The sequence below is a fragment of the Oncorhynchus nerka genome, linkage group LG1 (assembly GCF_034236695.1).
Source record: "Oncorhynchus nerka isolate Pitt River linkage group LG1, Oner_Uvic_2.0, whole genome shotgun sequence".
Lineage (NCBI taxonomy): Eukaryota > Metazoa > Chordata > Actinopteri > Salmoniformes > Salmonidae > Oncorhynchus > Oncorhynchus nerka.
In genome coordinates, this window is record NC_088396.1 from 41,411,011 (window position 1) to 41,427,954 (window position 16,944).

Here is a 16,944-nt window from a genome sequence, read left to right on the forward strand (position 1 = left end):
CCTGGCAGTTGGATGGATTTTCTTAGCAAAGGCGAAATGCTCACTAACATGGATGTAAACAAATGTGTGCACAACGTTTTAGATAAGCTTATTGCGCATATGGAACATTTCTGGGATCTTTTATTTCAGCTCATGAAACATGGGACCAACACTATATGTTGCGTTTATATTTTTGTTATATATATATGTGTGTTTGTGTGTACAAAACATTAAGGACACCTGCTCTTTCCATGACAGACTGACCAGGTGAAAGCTATGATCCCTTATTTGATGTCAAGGTTTGTGTCAAGACTGCAAATAAGACTCACATCAAAAATAAGTTACAAAGACAAATAGAAAAAAATGTGTATATTTGGGACTCGAGCATGATACATTACCCAACACTGTCAACCAAGAGTCAGGACTAAACCAATTCACCTTGGTGGTGTGCAGACTGGTTTTATATTATTCTTAACGATTTCGCACAAACCGGGAAAAAAATGCAACAATATGTCTGTGAAACTATACATTCACAGTATTATGAATGAATTGTGGTTTATTTGGTAGCACTTCATAGTGTGACTCATTTTACTAATTGCATTAATACTGTACAAAGTTAAAGGTGCGCTATATGATAGATTTCCCGCTTCCCCTAGCTAGGGCCTCTAGTGGGGAGACCTGAGGTCAACCTACCCCCGCCCTACCTCCTACTTCTGAATGGGAGACCTTCCCATGCAGTAGCTTGCCTAGCTCAAACTAGAATCAGGGCGTCCACTCCGACAAGGTTAATTGACGGTCAGTCCCACACGGTGACATATCATTGGTTAATTGACGGGCAGTCCCACACGGTGACATATCATTGGCGTGACGTGAAAATGAGCGATAGAAAACCAGTCGCGGCTGCCCATGTCGCCGATACCTAAAATCCTCCACTGGATCAAGAATGATCCTCCACCCAAAGGACATTCAACCAACTTGACAACTGTGGGAAGAATTGGAGTCAACATGGGCCAGCATCCCCGTGGAACGCTTTCGACACCTTGTAGAGTCAACATGGGCCAGCATCCCCGTGGAACGCTTTCGACACCTTGTAGAGTCCACGCCCCGACGAATTGAGGCTGTTCTGATGGCAAAAGAGGGTGCAACTCCATATTAGGAAGTTGTTCCTAATTTTTCTGTATTTTTATCCGTCCGATGTTGCCACAGCACTGTGTTCTTTTTAGAGTTCAACGTTGTGCAACATTGCAACACAAGCATTAAGGGTGGGGTGCCGTTGTTGATTTGGCAATGTGATCATAAACTTATAGAAAACACCCAGGCGAGTGTATATCATAAGTCTATCCTCGCCTGGGTGTTTTTTATAAGTTAATGATCATATTGCCAAATCAACATAATGCTCGTGTTGAAATGTTGCACAACATTTTACTTTAAAAATAAGCCCTCCGTGCTGTAGCAACATCGACCTGATCAAAACATTGAACGCGTCTGTCATTCATTGTAGGCATACGTTCTTTGAGGCAGACGAAGCTCCCTATACTTCGTTTAACGAAGACATGCTCGGTGCGCCAGATCGACTACGGTTTGGAGGTCAGTAATGATCATACATTTTCGCACTTGTGCATTGATGAGGCCACCTCAATGAACAGTCTGTTCAAAAAGCTGCAGAGACGACGATTTACATACGGTGAGAGAGTAGGAACGGCAGAATTGTGATAGCCTAGGTTAGTTGTGTTGAAATGGGTGTGTTTGGGAACCTAAAATCAACTGCATTTCCTAATAATTTAACATGAACTGTTACATTTTTTTATTTTTTTTATTAAAAGGATTCGCGCAGAGCAATTGAGTCCGCCGCGTAGCACAAACAACCCTCTTGGAAAAAACCAACTACCCGCCCATAAACACCCTCCCATAGCCGTGTGGGATTACTCTATTGGCTGGTTTAGGAAAAGATGGTGGATAAATGAAGGTAGTGAACTAAGACAGTTTACCATTGACGTTTCAGTCAACTTAACTGGGTGTGTCTCCCACAGACACCAATGTAATAGCCGCTGGATCTGGTCTACGTAATACATTATTTCATTGAGAACAAAAACAGCGAGTTTGGTTTAGGTTTTGACATTTCCCCTGATTGGCTCAGGGAGTGTCTGTCTTGCGGGTGAGTTCACTGGTGCTGACCAGGAGGGGATTCGATTAATGGCGTGGGTAAACCGGGTTAGCATTGATTACGAGGATGAACCGGTTTCCCCAGTTAAAGCCGAAGATGAAGTTGGCTGAAAACCAAAATGGCATAGTTATTTTTTTATTTCACCTTTATTTAACCAGGTAGGCTAGTTGAGAACAAGTTCTCATTTGCAACTGCGACCTGGCCAAGATAAAGCATAGCAGTGTGAACAGGCAACACAGAGTTACACATGGAGTAAACAATTAACAAGTCAATAACACAGTAGAAAAAAAAGGGAGTCTATATACATTGTGTGCAAAAGGCATGAGGAGGTAGGCGAATAATTACAATTTTGCAGATTAACACTGGAGCGATAAATGATCAGATGGTCATGTACAGGTAGAGATATTGGTGTGCAAAAGAGCAGAAAAGTAAATAAATAAAAACAGTATGGGGATGAGGTAGGTCATTTGGGTGGGCTATTTACCGATGGACTATGTAAAGCTGCAGCGATCGGTTAGCTGCTCAGATAGCAGATGTTTGAAGTTGATGAGGGAGATAAAAGTCTCCAACTTCAGCTATTTTTGCAATTCGTTCCAGTCACAGGCAGCAGAGAACTGGAACGAAAGGCGGCCAAATTAGGTGTTGGCTTTAGCGATGATCAGTGAGATACACCTCATGGAGCGCGTGCTACGGGTGGGTGTTGCCATCGTGACCAGTGAAATGAGATGAGGTCGGAGCTTTACCTAGCATGGACTTGTAGATGACCTGGAGCCAGTGGGTCTGGCGACGAATATGTAGCGAGGGCCAGCCGACTAGAGCATACAGGTCGCAGTGGTGGGTGGTATAAGGTGCTTTAGTGACAAAACGGATGGCACTGTGATAAACTGCATCCAGTTTGCTGAGTAGAGTGTTGGAAGCAATTTTGTAGATGACATCGCCGAAGTCGAGGATCCGCTAGGTGGGTTCGCTAGGTGGGTTGGCGGGTGGGTAGGGTTCGCTAGGTAGGTTGGCGGGTGGGTAGGGTTAGCTAGTTCTATGTAGGCCAGTGTTTTTACAGACAAAAGTTTTGCTCTTTATATAAACACATCATTTTACCTGCCTCCCCAAGGGAAACTACTTAAATTATTATATTTATTTATTAGAAAATACATGTTTTATGTTTATGAGCGATGTATCATGTTATTTTGTTGACATTGTGGCCCTGTCCAGCTCTATTTGAGCCAGGCGCTCCTCCCTTACCGCTTTTGCCCGGTGAGGGGCAATAAACCCGTTTTATTCCGGTTCAGTGTAATCAAACTCCCTCCTGGTTGACGCCTCTATTTATATGAAACCGCGCCTCTCCTCTCGTCAGTTGTAGCCGCAGCCTTCTAGAATCAGTCCGTGCAGAACAAGCCGCTCTACAGCCTAAACTATTACCAACATATTGTGGTTCTGTTAGAAACGAAGGTAGGCACTCATAGTATCTACTGCTTAGGTATATAGGGTCTAAACGCTTTTATTTGGTCTGATCATCGCTAAATCCCCGTTGTCTGGCAACAGTGGCTACAATAGCCCAACTAACCATTGTTGGACATAACAAATACCATCGGGGTCTTAAAATACAGTGGCCTATTTGATACGAACATGTATATTGCAATATGTGTTATGGAGAGAGATGTAGGTAGGCCTGTTGAGTTTTGTTGTGAACATAGATAATGACAACTCTCACACCGGCTGATTGTGCACACATTCAGTAAATTAATATTCACGATTAACATTAGGTAATTTAGCCCAGACTAACGTTAGATTCTTTAACTTCGTCTAGTCTTTGCCAGTATCCCTAGACTCCTCATCATACGATGGCCAGTCGGTGTTCAATTTATGTAACATTCTGGGGTTATCTTTTCCGGGTGGAATGTTACAACATTGTTACGAAGTTTTCAGAAGAAGCAATGTATCGACTCAGCTGAAGCACCAGTACTGCCTTGTTGATTGGATGCGTTTTATCTCAAGGTTTCTTGCCTGTAGCTAATGTAGGCTATCCCATGTTCAGTTTCGAGAAATGGGCCATAGGTGCTAAAACTAATTCTGGTTCAGGTGAAGTTGTTATTACTTGTAAAACTAGAGGTTGGAATCTCTTTGAAACTGTCCCTGTTTAGCAAAATGGCATTTAATACAAGAGAAATGCTGACTCACTGGTCTAGTAAGCCAAGTTGTAAATGAATTTGATATGTACTTTAGACCAGGGGGAAATTGCCTTGACTGTATCACTGCTGAAATAACTTCCACATGCAGAAGGCTTGCCAGCTGCCATTTTCTTGTTACTATTGACTGACTGACTCCTACTCTGCCTCCCCCAGGTTTCAGGATGTCCCAGAAGATCAAGGCAGGGTCGGTGGTGGAGATGCAGGGGGATGAGATGACCAGAGTCATCTGGGAGCTCATTAAGGAGAAGCTCATCTTCCCCTACCTGGAGATGGACCTGCACAGGTGACTGGTACCTGCTGCTACACCTGGGCTTGTAGTCATTACTGTACGCCGTAGCAAAGGGTAACGGGAAACATTTTACAATGAAAATGAGCACTTCTTATTGGACAAGTTCAGGTAGTCCACCCTGTTTTGACACAGTTCCTATACCTTAAATACATAGCTAGAACTGGAATGAATAGAGCAAAGTTATAGCAGTGTTCTGAATCTACGTGGGTAGGGTTCGCTAGGTGGGTGGGCGGGTGAGTAGGGTTCGCTAGGTGGGTGGGCGGGGGAGTAGGGTTCGCTAGGTGGGTGGGCGGGTGAGTAGGGTTCTCTAGGTGGGTGAGTAGGGTTCGCTAGGTGGGTGGGCGGGTGAGTAGGGTTCGCTAGGTGGGTGGGCGGGTGAGTAGGGTTCGCTAGGTGGGTGGGCGGGTGAGTAGGGTTCGCTAGGTGGGTGGGCGGGTGAGTAGGGTTCGCTAGGCGGGTGGGTATATAAATATCACCAAGGACAGGTTTGTTAGTTGTCGCTGCACATTATTGTGCAACGTGTTCTGTATTGTACTCTCATGCTATCCTGTATTAGATGTCTGTTCAGAACATGTGGCATGTTTCAAGTGTTGGGTAAAAGGTATTGTGATGGACAGATCAAAGGGACTTGTATAATCATTTACCATTTTTGAAAAGACAAATGCATTTTGAAACTGTGAGGACCAGTTTGTTCCTAGAGGTAGCTGTTTTAAAGAGCAGTGTATTACCCAACCCCCCAGACAATCTGATCACATGATGTCAGCAGACTAGTTGAGCTGGATGTGGCGTGATTGATCCAGAACCAATCCTTTCCAAGAGCTACAACTCTGGTCTGTCAAATCTGAACTGTTCAAGTCCTCTGCTCTAGTCCAATCCTCTGCTCTAGTCCAGTCCTCTGCTCTAGTCCAGTCCTCTGCTCTAGTCCAGTCCTCTGCTCTAGTCCAGTCCTCTGCTCTAGTCCAGTCCTCTGCTCTAGTCCAGTCCTCTGCTCTAGTCCAGTCCTCTGCTCTAGTCCAGTCCTCTGCTCTAGTCCAGTCCTCTTTGCACTAGACCTTCAGACTGTGGACTGATATTAAACACACGCAGGACATTGGCTGCAGTGCTGTGATTATTACAATTGTACATGAGCTTTTCAGTGTCTTAAAACCGTTAGAAAAGTTGATGTTTTTAAGAACTGGCAGTTAAAGGATAAACGCATACGGACTGTTTTAAGAACTTCGGAGTTCTTACTACTTTTACAATATTTCCAGAATTGATGCAACATGATAGGTTGTAATGGATATTCTATAACCAACAAGAACCCATGACCTCATACCAGTGTTCCAAACCCATGATCTAACCTGGTCTCCAGGCTATTGTGCACAGCACATAATAAGCCTGGTACATCAACTATTCAAATTTGGTCTGTGGGAATGACCATTTAGAATTTGGTGGGAGTGACCTTAATGAGTGAACTATTTTAATTTTGGCGAAACACACTACTGAGGTGGGCTCTGTGCTTGTGGTGTGCTATTGTATGGGAGGGTTAGGGGGAAGGTGTTGTGGGTAAAATAAGCTGATGTCAATGCGTCGGGAGTTTCTCCTGGGCTTTCTGCTAACGAAGGTCAAGTTTGACGTGTTCGTCCACTAGACTCTACGTGCATTTGTGAAGAAGTGTTCTGGAAAGAGATTACCCATGTCCTGACCTGGGTCATGCCCATGACCACATGACCTGACCTGTGGTCATGCTTGTTACCCATGTCCTGGGCAGATTTATTAATTTTGTAATTTTTTTATCTCCAGTAATTAAAAAATGTATCAAATTATTGGCATCTGAAGTTGGTCAAGTGAGAAGGATAGCTTAAGTTTTTTAAATTCATTTTTATTCTTGCAGGTTTGTTTTATTCCTGCTGTCCCAGTTTCTGTGTCTGTAAGGCACACTCATTGGTTTCACAAATCTTAGGAATGCATTCGGTCTGGTTGGGGATGTGGGGTGTGTGGACGGGTCATCTTGGTCAACCACAGTGCGCACACAGTCCTCAGGCAATTTATCGCCATCTCGCACCATTACACAACAGCTGTAGTGCTGTATCACAGTATCAGATGTGCTGATTTCCCAATGGCATTGAGATGCACATCTAACCTGCGGTTGTCTGTGGAGTTGCACATTGTTGTAGTACTAGGCCAAGGGGGAGGGAGAAACTGGGTGAAAGGTTGTTGAACAAAACCCAGTTTACACAAGGAAAGGCTTACAAGGAAATGAGCTATTTATGCTTAGTCTTGTCTTTTTTGATGTACGGGTGCAGTGCACTTTATTTGTGGGGTGATTTCAATTTAGTGTTAAATCAATAAACAAATAAAAAGTTCCTTCTTGCATTGTTGGGGTGGCAGGGTAGCCTAGTGGTTAGAGCGTTGGACTAGTAACCGGAAGGTTCTGCCCCTGAACAGGCAGTTAACCCAACCCACTGTTTCTAGGCCGTCATTGAAAATAAGAATTTGTTCTTAACTGACTTGCCTAGTTAAATAATGGTAAAAAATGTGTTGTAGTTTGTGAGCAGACAACCCGGTCTCTAACTGTTTGTAGAACTGGGAAGTTGGTTATGTAATAATACCTCAAACTAATAGTTCATTGCCGTCCAGGAGTAGCACGTCAGTCATCACTAGCTGTCATAAACCCTGCCTATTATTACAATTTCTCTTGAAATAACATTTTAAACAACCTTAATCACACTGCTAACCTTATGCCTAACCTTAAATTTAAGACCAAAACGACACCGTTAAAAAAAAGATCTAGCCAATTGACTTTTTGCTTGCGGTAACTAGTGGAAAACAAGAGCACCCCATCGCCTGCTAGGATGTGTTGGGTCTTTCAGAGGAGTAATTCATTAGTTCAGTCACGTAGCAGCAGCCTGCGAAGACTGGCCTCTTTGTTCACATGTTAGCATCTTGTATACTGTTTCTGGTTCAGCCTCTCACCAAGCTTACTCTATAGTGATGACACTATGTGACATCATTTCACACTGATTTGAATGTTGCTCTGTTCGACAAAATACATTCTACTTTTTGCAATTGTTTAATTCCTGCTGCATTTGAAACGGGAAGGTTTTGTTTACTGGGTCCTGTTTTGATTGGTAGTGTGTGGCTCTGTTAGACCTGATAGAGTAGGGAACTCCCTGATGAGGTGGTTCAGTCATCAGAGGTAGGATTTTCATTGGGAATCCCCACTGACTTCATTATAGAAGGCTACATGACATCAAACAAAAACACACAGTAAATGTATTAAACTTTATTCTGATAGAAACATTAACTTTTTAATTGGTTTCACAGGCCCACATACTCTTCATAGCATTTGTCCTCCCATGAACCCTAAAGGTAACAATTCTCCTCCTCCCTGCTGCTCTTCTGCCCTTCCCTCAGCTACGACCTGGGCATGGAGAACCGCGATGCCACGGACGACAAGGTGACGGTTGAGGCGGCGGAGGCGACGCGGCGCTACAACGTGGGCATTAAGTGTGCCACCATCACGCCGGATGAAAACCGGGTGGAGGAGTTCAAGCTAAAGCAGATGTGGCGCTCACCCAACGGGACCATCCGTAACATCCTGGGAGGCACCGTGTTCAGGGAGGCCATCATCTGTAAGAACATCCCCCGCCTGGTGCCCGGCTGGGTCAAACCCATCATCATCGGCAGGCATGCCCACGGAGACCAGGTAACCTTTTACCACCCCTTCAGTAGTAGAACCCTTGCTAACCATTCATCAAAATTAGAGGTCGACCGATTAATTGGAAGGGCCGATTTCAAGTTTTCATAACAATCGAAATCTGTATTTTTGGACAACCATTTTTAATTATTATTATTTTTTTACAACTTTATTTAACGAGGCAAGTCAGTTAAGAACACATTCTTATTTTCAATGATGGCCTAGGAACAGTGGGTTAGTTGCCTTGTTCGGGGGCAGAACGACAGATTTTCACCTTGTCAGCTCAGGGATCCAATCTTGCAACCTTACGGTTAACTAGTCCAACGCTCTAACCACCTGCCTCACGAGGAGCCTGCCTGTTACGCGAATGCAGTAAGAAGCCAAGGTTAGTTACTAGCTAGCATTAAACTTATCTTAGAAAAAACAATCAATTAATCATAATCACTAGTTATAACTACACATGGTTGATGATATTACTATTTTATCTAGCGTTTCCTGCGTTGCATATAATTGATGCGGTGCGCATTCGTGAAAAAGGACTGTTGCTCCAACGTGTACCTAACCATAAACTACAATGCCTTTCTTAAAATCAATACACAGAAGTATATATTTTTAAACCTGCATATTTAGCTAAAAGAAAGGTTAGCAGGCAATATTAACTAGGTGAAATTGTCATTTCTCTTGTGTTCATTGCACGCAGAGTCAGGGTACAGTGGGGCAAAAAAGTATTTAGTCAGCCACCAATTGTGCAAGTTCTCCCACTTAAAAAGATGAGAAAGGCCCGTAATTTTCATCATAGGTACACTTCAACTATGACAGACAAAATAAATAAAAAATTCTCCAGAAAATCACATTGTATGATTTAAAAAAAAAAAGAATTTATTTGCAAACTATGGTGGAAAATAAGTATTTGGTCACCTACAAACAAGCAAGATTTCTGGCTCTCACAAACCTGTAACTTCTTCTTTAAGAGGCTCCTCTGTCCTCCACTCGTTACCTGTATTAATGGCACCTGTTTGAACTTATCAATATAAAAGACACCTGTCCACAACCTCAAACAGTCACACTCCAAACTCCACTATGGCCAAGACCAAAGAGCTGTCAAAGGACACCAGAAACAAAATTGTAGACCTGCACCAGGCTGGGAAGACTGAATCTGCAATAGGTAAGCAGCTTGGTTTGAAGAAATCAACTGTGGGAGCAATTATTAGGAAATGGAAGACATACAAGACCACTGATAATCTCCCTCGATCTGGGGCTCCACGCAAGATCTCACCCCGTGGGGTCAAAATGATCACAAGAACGGTGAGCAAAAATCCCAGAACCACATAGGGGGACCTAGTGAATGACCTGCAGAGAGCTGGGACCAAAGTAACAAAGCCTACCATCAGTAACCCACTACGCCGCCAGGGACTCAAATCCTGCAGTGCCAGACGTGTCCCCCTGCTTAAGCCAGTACATGTCCAGGCCCGTCTGAAGTTTGCTAGAGAGCATTTGGATGATCCAGAAGAAGATTGGGAGAATGTCATATGGTCAGATATAAAATATAACTTTTTGGTAAAAACTCAACTCGTTGTGTTTGGAGGACAAAGAATGCTGAGTTGCATCCAAAGAACACCATACCTATTGTGAAGCATGGGGGTGGAAACATGTTTTGGGGCTGTTTTTCTGCAAAGGGCGACTGATCCGTGTAAAGGAATGAATGAATGGGGCCATGTATCGATTTTGAGTGAAAACCTCCCATCAGCAAGGGCATTGAAGATGAAACGTGGCTGGGTCTTTCAGCATGACAATGATCCCAAACTCACCGCCCGGGCAACGAAGGAGTGGCTTCGTAAGAAGCATTTCAAGGTCCTGGAGTGGCCTAGCCAGTCTCCAGATCTCAACCCCATAGAAAATCTTTGGAGGGAGTTGAAAGTCCGTGTTGCCCAGCAACAGCCCCAAAACATACATCATTGCTCTAGAGGAGATCTGCATGGAGGAATGGGCCAAAATACCAGCAACAGTGTGTGAAAACCTTGTGAAGACTCACAGAAAACGTTTGACCTCTGTCATTGCCAACAAAGGGTATATAACAAAGTATTGAGAAACTTTTGTTATTGACCAAATATTTATTTTCCACCATAATTTGCAAATAAATTCATTATAAATCCTACAATGTGATTTTTCTGGATTTTTTTTCTTCTCATTTTGTCTGTCATAGTTGAAGTGTACCTATGATGAAAAATTAAAGGCCTCATCTTTTTAAGTGGGAGAACTTGCACAGTTGGTGGCAGACTAAATACTTTTTCTCCCCACTGTATATGCAACAGTTTAGACCGCTTGGGTCATTGCGAACTAATTTGCCAGAATTGTACGTAATTATGACATAACATTGAAGGTTGTACAATGTAAAAGGAATATTTAGACTGATGGATGCCACCCGTTAGATAAAATACGGTTCCGTATTTCACTGAAAGAATAAACGATTTGTTTTCGAAATGATAGTTTCCGTTTTTGACCATATTAATGACCTACGGCTTGTATTTCTGTGTGTTATTATGTTATAATTAAGTCTATTTGATAGAGCAGTCTGACTGAGCAGTGGTAGGCAGCAGCAGGCTCGTAAGCATTCATTCAAACAGCACTTTCGTGCGTTTTGCCAGCAGCTCTGCTGTTTATGAATTGAAGCCTATCAACTCCCGAGATTAGGCTGGTGTAACCGATGTGAAATGGCTAGCTAGTTAGCGGGGTGCGCCCTAATAGCGTTTCAAACGTCACTCGCTCTAAGACTTGGAGTAGTTGTTCCCCTTGCTCTGCATGGGTAACGATGCTTCGAGGGTGGCTGTTGTCGTTGTGTTCCTGGTTCGAGCCCAGGTAGCGGCGAGGAGGGGGACGGAAGCTATACTGTTACACTGGCAATACTAAAGTGCCTATAAGAACATCCAATAGTGAAAGGTTAATGAAATACAAATGGTATAGAAAGAAATAGTCCTATAATTCCTTTAACTACAACCTAAAACTTCTGACCTGGGAATATTGAAGACTCGTGTTAAAAGGAACCACCAGCTTTCATGTTCTGAGCAAGGAACGTAAACGTTAGCTTTCTTACATGGCACATATTGCACTTTTACTTTCTTCTCCAACACTTTGTTTTTGCATTATTTAAACCAAATTGAACATGTTTCATTATTTATTTGATGCTAAATTGATTTTATTGATGTATTATATTAAGTTAAAATAAGTGTTCATTCAGTATTGTTGTAATTGTCATTATTATAAATAAATAAAAAATCGGCATCTGCTTTTTTTGGTCCTCCAATAATCGATATCGGCGTTGAAAAATCATAATCGGTCGACCTCTAATCAAAATGTCTTTATATCATGCCCCCCCCACCCCTAATGATTGGCTCTCTAGGTTTCTCTAGGCCCTTCCTCACTCACTTCCTTGAATCTGATTTTACCTCGAGAGACAGAGGATGGAGAGCTATGTGTTAGTGGTACTCCGTCTGTTAACACGTTTTTAATTAAGGGCGATATTGTACAGTCTCCAGGTGATCACATGTTAACTTCATGCCGACTAGAGGTGTGATGGTCAGGCCTGCTCACAGAGAGACAAATAGACTGGTTTTGTCACTGAACGCTCAGTCACTGATTTAAAATGGCTTTGTTGTCCTTTAGACCATGATGTCGCTCCACGTCTCAAAGTGGAACGTCATTCATACTGTACTGCAGCTAGAGAACAATGTAACCTCTACGTGGCACCATGCCGTTGTCAATACGCTTCAACTCCATTGAGAAATGAGGTGGGAACTTGACCTTTTGGTTGGTTACTGTATTTGACAATCACGTCACGGTATGGCCTGGATTTTTTAATATTGTAATGCAGTGCTATTTCGGATTGCTCTTTCGGTTGCATCCACACTACTGTTTGGTTGAAGACAACCATAACAATGATTCATTTTGACCAGACACATCTGTTTTTCAGATCTCTAAAAGCAATGTAACCTGTCATCTATTCTGAGATTACAGGTTACTGTCATCTACCCAGTGAACAGTAGTCCAGTGCCTGGTTGCCCCAGACAGGGATTGCCCTTTTATTTTCCTCCACTAGATGGAGCCCTTGTCTGTTTCATCTATGACCTCTCCACTCTCTCTCTCTCCCCTTTGCAGTACAAGGCCACAGACTTTGTGGTACCTGGACCTGGGAGACTGGAGATGAAATTCACACCCAGGATTGGGGAGCCAATGAACTTTGTCGTCCATGACTTTGAAGGTAAAACCACAAGTTTTACTTGTCAATGAAAATCAATCTTAAAATGTAACCTTTGCTTGTAAGGGAAAATAATGTCCAGAATAGATTTTGTCTGTTATATAATATTGTGTTAGCCTATGGTGCCAGCCTGTGTATGTCAATATGACAATCTTTACATATGTTTGCTTTGTAAATATTACAATATGAGAACGGCAGTATCTGATTTAACTCTGAATGATAAATCAGCTGTGTACCTCCCTCTTCTGCACATACTGTAGACAAACAGAATTTTGATTAACTAGAGGTTGTGATTAAGGTTGGCTCCATTGTTCTGTTTGCAAAATGGGGGAGGGGGGAGGTGGCTGTCTTAGTATGTGTGGTGTATTCATGTGAGTGTACAGTATCTTCATGAGAATGATGTGTCTTTGTCCTCCAGGTTCAGGTGGTGTGGCTCTGGGGATGTACAACACAGACAGCTCCATCAGGGACTTTGCCCACAGCTCCTTCCAGATGGGGCTGCAAAAAGCCTGGCCTCTGTACCTCAGCACAAAGAACACCATCCTCAAGAAGTACGACGGACGCTTCAAAGATATCTTCCAGGAGATCTATGAAAAGTATGTCTGCCTGGCCTCAGACATTTAATTGCTGAGTAAATATTTATTTTCCCTATTGACAATATATTTTTCAGCATTGTAGACTATACACACGAGTCACATACCCTTTATCGTCAACCATACATTGTAATTGGCCGACAAGCCCCGCCCCCCCACCTACTATGCAAATGTTCAATTTCTGACTCCTTTATAAAGGACAGTATGAGGTTTAGGTGTGTAAACCCTGTTCTCAGACCTGTACCTGTGTGTCCCAGGCAGTACCGCTCTAAGTTTGAGCAGAAGGGGATCTGGTATGAGCATCGCCTGATTGATGACATGGTGGCTCAGGCCATGAAGTCTGATGGAGGATTCATCTGGGCCTGCAAGAACTACGACGGGGACGTCCAGTCTGACTCTGTAGCCCAAGGTAAGACCAGCTAGTCCAGTCTAGTGTACTCTGTAGCCCAAGGTAAGACCTGCTAGTCTAGTCTGATTCTGTAGCCCAAGGTAAGACCAGCTAGTCCAGTCTAGTGTACTCTGTAGCCCAAGGTAAGACCAGCTAGTCTAGTCTGACTCTGTAGCCCAAGGTAAGACCCGCTAGTCTAGTCTGACTCTGTAGCCCAAGGTAAGACCCGCTAGTCTAGTCTGACTCTGTAGCCCAAGGTAAGACCCGCTAGTCTAGTCTGACTCTGTAGCCCAAGGTAAGACCCGCTAGTCTAGTCTGACTCTGTAGCCCAAGGTAAGACCCGCTAGTCTAGTCTGACTCTGTAGCCCAAGGTAAGACCCGCTAGTCTAGTCTGACTCTGTAGCCCAAGGTAAGACCAGCTGGTCGAGTCCAGTCTGACTCTGTAGCTCAAGGTAAGACCAGCTAGTCCAGTCTCGTGTACTCTGTAGCCCAAGGTAAGACCAGCTAGTCTAGTCTACTCTGATGTAGACTCTGTAGCCCAAGGTAAGTCCAGCTAGTCCAGTCTGGTGTACTCTGTAGCCCAAGGTAAGACCAGCTAGTCCAGTCTAGTGTACTCTGTAGCCCAAGGTAAGACCAGCTAGTCCAGTCTAGTGTACTCTGATGTAGTCCAGACGCTAGTCCATTTTTGAATTAGTCTTAAAATATTCCTTAAAATATTCCTTAAAATACACTATCTCAATAGAATGCCTTTTAGTTCCAGAACACAGGAGAATGCTGATATATATATTTTGTCTTGGCACTACTGTCCCTGAGCGTTTATATTCAGTTAGCTGTTAAGTACTTTGTGACAGATGTATTTAATACCTCTGTGTGTACCCCAGGTTATGGGTCCCTTGGTATGATGACCAGCGTGCTCATCTGTCCTGACGGTCGTACGGTGGAGTCGGAGGCGGCCCACGGCACGGTAACACGCCACTACAGACAGCACCAGCAGGGCAAGGAGACATCCACCAACCCCATCGGTAAATTAGACACGGATACCATGCATGTTCTATTTCATTCGGTCTCCGACTGATAATGCCTGTTCTATAAAAACCATTCAGCCTCATTCCCCTTCTGGATGTAGATCTGCATGTAGCAGGGGTGTATTCATTACACTGATTATGTTGCAAAATGTTTCTTACACCAAACTGGGAGGGACCTACCTGAATTTGTCCAATAGAAACTGTGTTTTCTATTGATTACAGCACAGAGAAACACAGGCAACACGAGGACCTAGAGCTCAATGTTTTGACATGTCCCTAACGTGTGTGTGTGTGTGCGCGCAGCGTCCATCTTTGCGTGGTCGCGGGGGCTGCTGCACCGGGCGAAGCTGGATGACAACGCAGAGCTGCGTGTGTTTGCTGAGGCCCTGGAGGTCGTCTGCGTGGAGACCATCGAGGCTGGCTTCATGACCAAGGATCTGGCTATCTGTATCAAAGGCATGGCAGGGTGAGTAGCATGCATACATATGCACAGTAAATCTGACTCTGAAACTAGACTGACTCCAACGGTCTTTCTTTCCTTCATCTTCTCTTCTCCCTTAGTACCAAACGCTCAGACTACCTGAACACCTTTGAGTTCCTGGATAAACTGTCAGAGAACCTGAAGACCAAGATGTCCAACCAACCCAAACTGTGATCACCTCATCTCCCAACTTTAAACACACACACTATTGACAGCAGGGACTATGGGCCCCGGCCAACACTGAACCACGGGGGACTGTCTGCCCAGAACGCAACCAGAGCTTCTAGAAGACCTAGGACCCTCGAGACTTAATCATTCCCTCCACAAGCAGGTTGTCTGCTTCAAGGAGGTGTCTTGTCCAGGGGGGGATGTCCTCCCAAAGCTAATTAATCATTCCTATCTAAACTACTTGCCATTGCTGTCCCACTCTCCCCATGCTTGCTGTTGCTTGGCAATATGAATATTCATGTGGACTCATTAAACTCAACTTGCCTCTTATTTCATTGCTGTTCTGGACTGTTTCAATGTTACCCAACAATACAGACCTACTCCTTCTGCATCATAAAAGCTGTTGACCCCCTACAACTCTAATGCCATCTGCTCTGCCCCTTGAACACGCCCCCAACTCTCCTGATGAACTAGCTGGCCAAGTCAACACTGCTCTGTCTCCCTCAATTCCCCACTGTCAGCAAACTACTTCAGCCTCGTGACGACGCCTTCTCTACTCCCTCCACTGAACTCTGCAATTCCTTCCGTCAGCTATTTTCAAGGAAGAGCTCACCAAAATACACTTCACTGACTGATCAATCTCTCTTATCCGCCCCTCCCCCCGTCAACCGTCACCCCTGAAACCCGGCTCTACGAATTTGCACTCATTGACTCTCCCTATATCTCAAAATTCATGTCATCAACACCACAACTTACTCATCACAGCTCTGTTCTCATTAAAGCCTGCCTGCTCTCTGTCCATCCCTGGATCCTCTCCCTACTGTTCTCATTAAAGCCTGCCTGCTCTCTGTCCATCCCTGGATCCTCTCCCTACTGTTCTCATTAAAGCCTGCCTGCTCTCTGTCCATCCCTGGATCCTCTCCCTACTGTTCTCATTAAAGCCTGCCTGCTCTCTGTCCATCCCTGGATCCTCTCATTAAAGCCTCCCTACTGTTCTCATTAAAAGCCTGCCTGCTCTCTGTCCATCCCTGGATCCTCTCCCTACTGTTCTCATTAAAGCCTGCCTGCTCTCTGTCCATCCCTGGATCCTCTCCCTACTGTTCTCATTAAAGCCTGCCTGCTCTCTGTCCATCCCTGGATCCTCTCCCTACTGTTCTCATTAAAGCCTGCCTGCACTCTGTCCATCCCTGGATCCTCTCCCTACTGTTCTCATTAAAGCCTGCCTGCTCTCTGTCCATCCCTGGATCCTCTCCCTACTGTTCTCATTAAAGCCTGCCTGCTCTCTGTCCATCCCTGGATCCTCTCTCTACTGTTCTCATTAAAGCCTGCCTGCTCTCTGTCCATCCCTGGATCCTCTCCCTACTGTTCTCATTAAAGCCTGCCTGCTCTCTGTCCATCCCTGGATCCTCTCCCTACTGTTCTCATTAAAGCCTGTCTGCTCTGTCCATCCCTGGATCCTCTCCCTACTGTTCTCATTAAAACCTGCCTGCCCTCTGTCCATATATCACACACCATCAACCTTTCCCGTGCCCACGGATCTCACCCCTCCAACTACAGAACAGCTGCAGGCACCCCTCCCCCATCTTAAAAATGCCAGGAACGGACACCATCTTTCTGCACAATTTCCAACCTTCCTATCCAAGACTCTGGAAGAGACGGTTTCCTCCCAATTCAAACCCACCTGCTAGTAAACAAAGAATTCAAGCCCCTCCATTCTGGTTTCCACCACAGTACTGAAAC

At 44.3% G+C, this 16,944-nt stretch overlaps 1 protein-coding gene across 3 annotated transcripts; it reads left to right on the plus strand.

Annotated features, from left to right (window-relative positions):
- The first annotated feature begins 1,480 nt into the window (after positions 1–1,480).
- Positions 1,481–15,534, plus strand: LOC115130242 (isocitrate dehydrogenase [NADP] cytoplasmic-like). 3 transcript variants are annotated; one of them, XM_029661174.2, is made up of 9 exons: positions 1,481–1,566; positions 4,483–4,612; positions 8,015–8,306; positions 12,450–12,552; positions 12,968–13,145; positions 13,400–13,551; positions 14,412–14,552; positions 14,859–15,021; positions 15,117–15,534. In XM_029661174.2, exons 1-9 carry the CDS (start codon positions 1,533–1,535, stop codon positions 15,208–15,210), a joined length of 1,287 nt encoding a protein of 428 aa, XP_029517034.1. In that variant the 5' UTR covers positions 1,481–1,532; the 3' UTR covers positions 15,211–15,534. The 3 variants fall into 3 exon arrangements, with proteins under 3 accessions (XP_029517034.1, XP_029517025.1, XP_029517042.1); XM_029661165.2 differs by lacking the exon at positions 1,481–1,566 and adding an exon at positions 1,603–1,663; XM_029661182.2 differs by lacking the exon at positions 1,481–1,566 and adding an exon at positions 3,482–3,589.
- Positions 15,535–16,944: the final 1,410 nt, after the last annotated feature.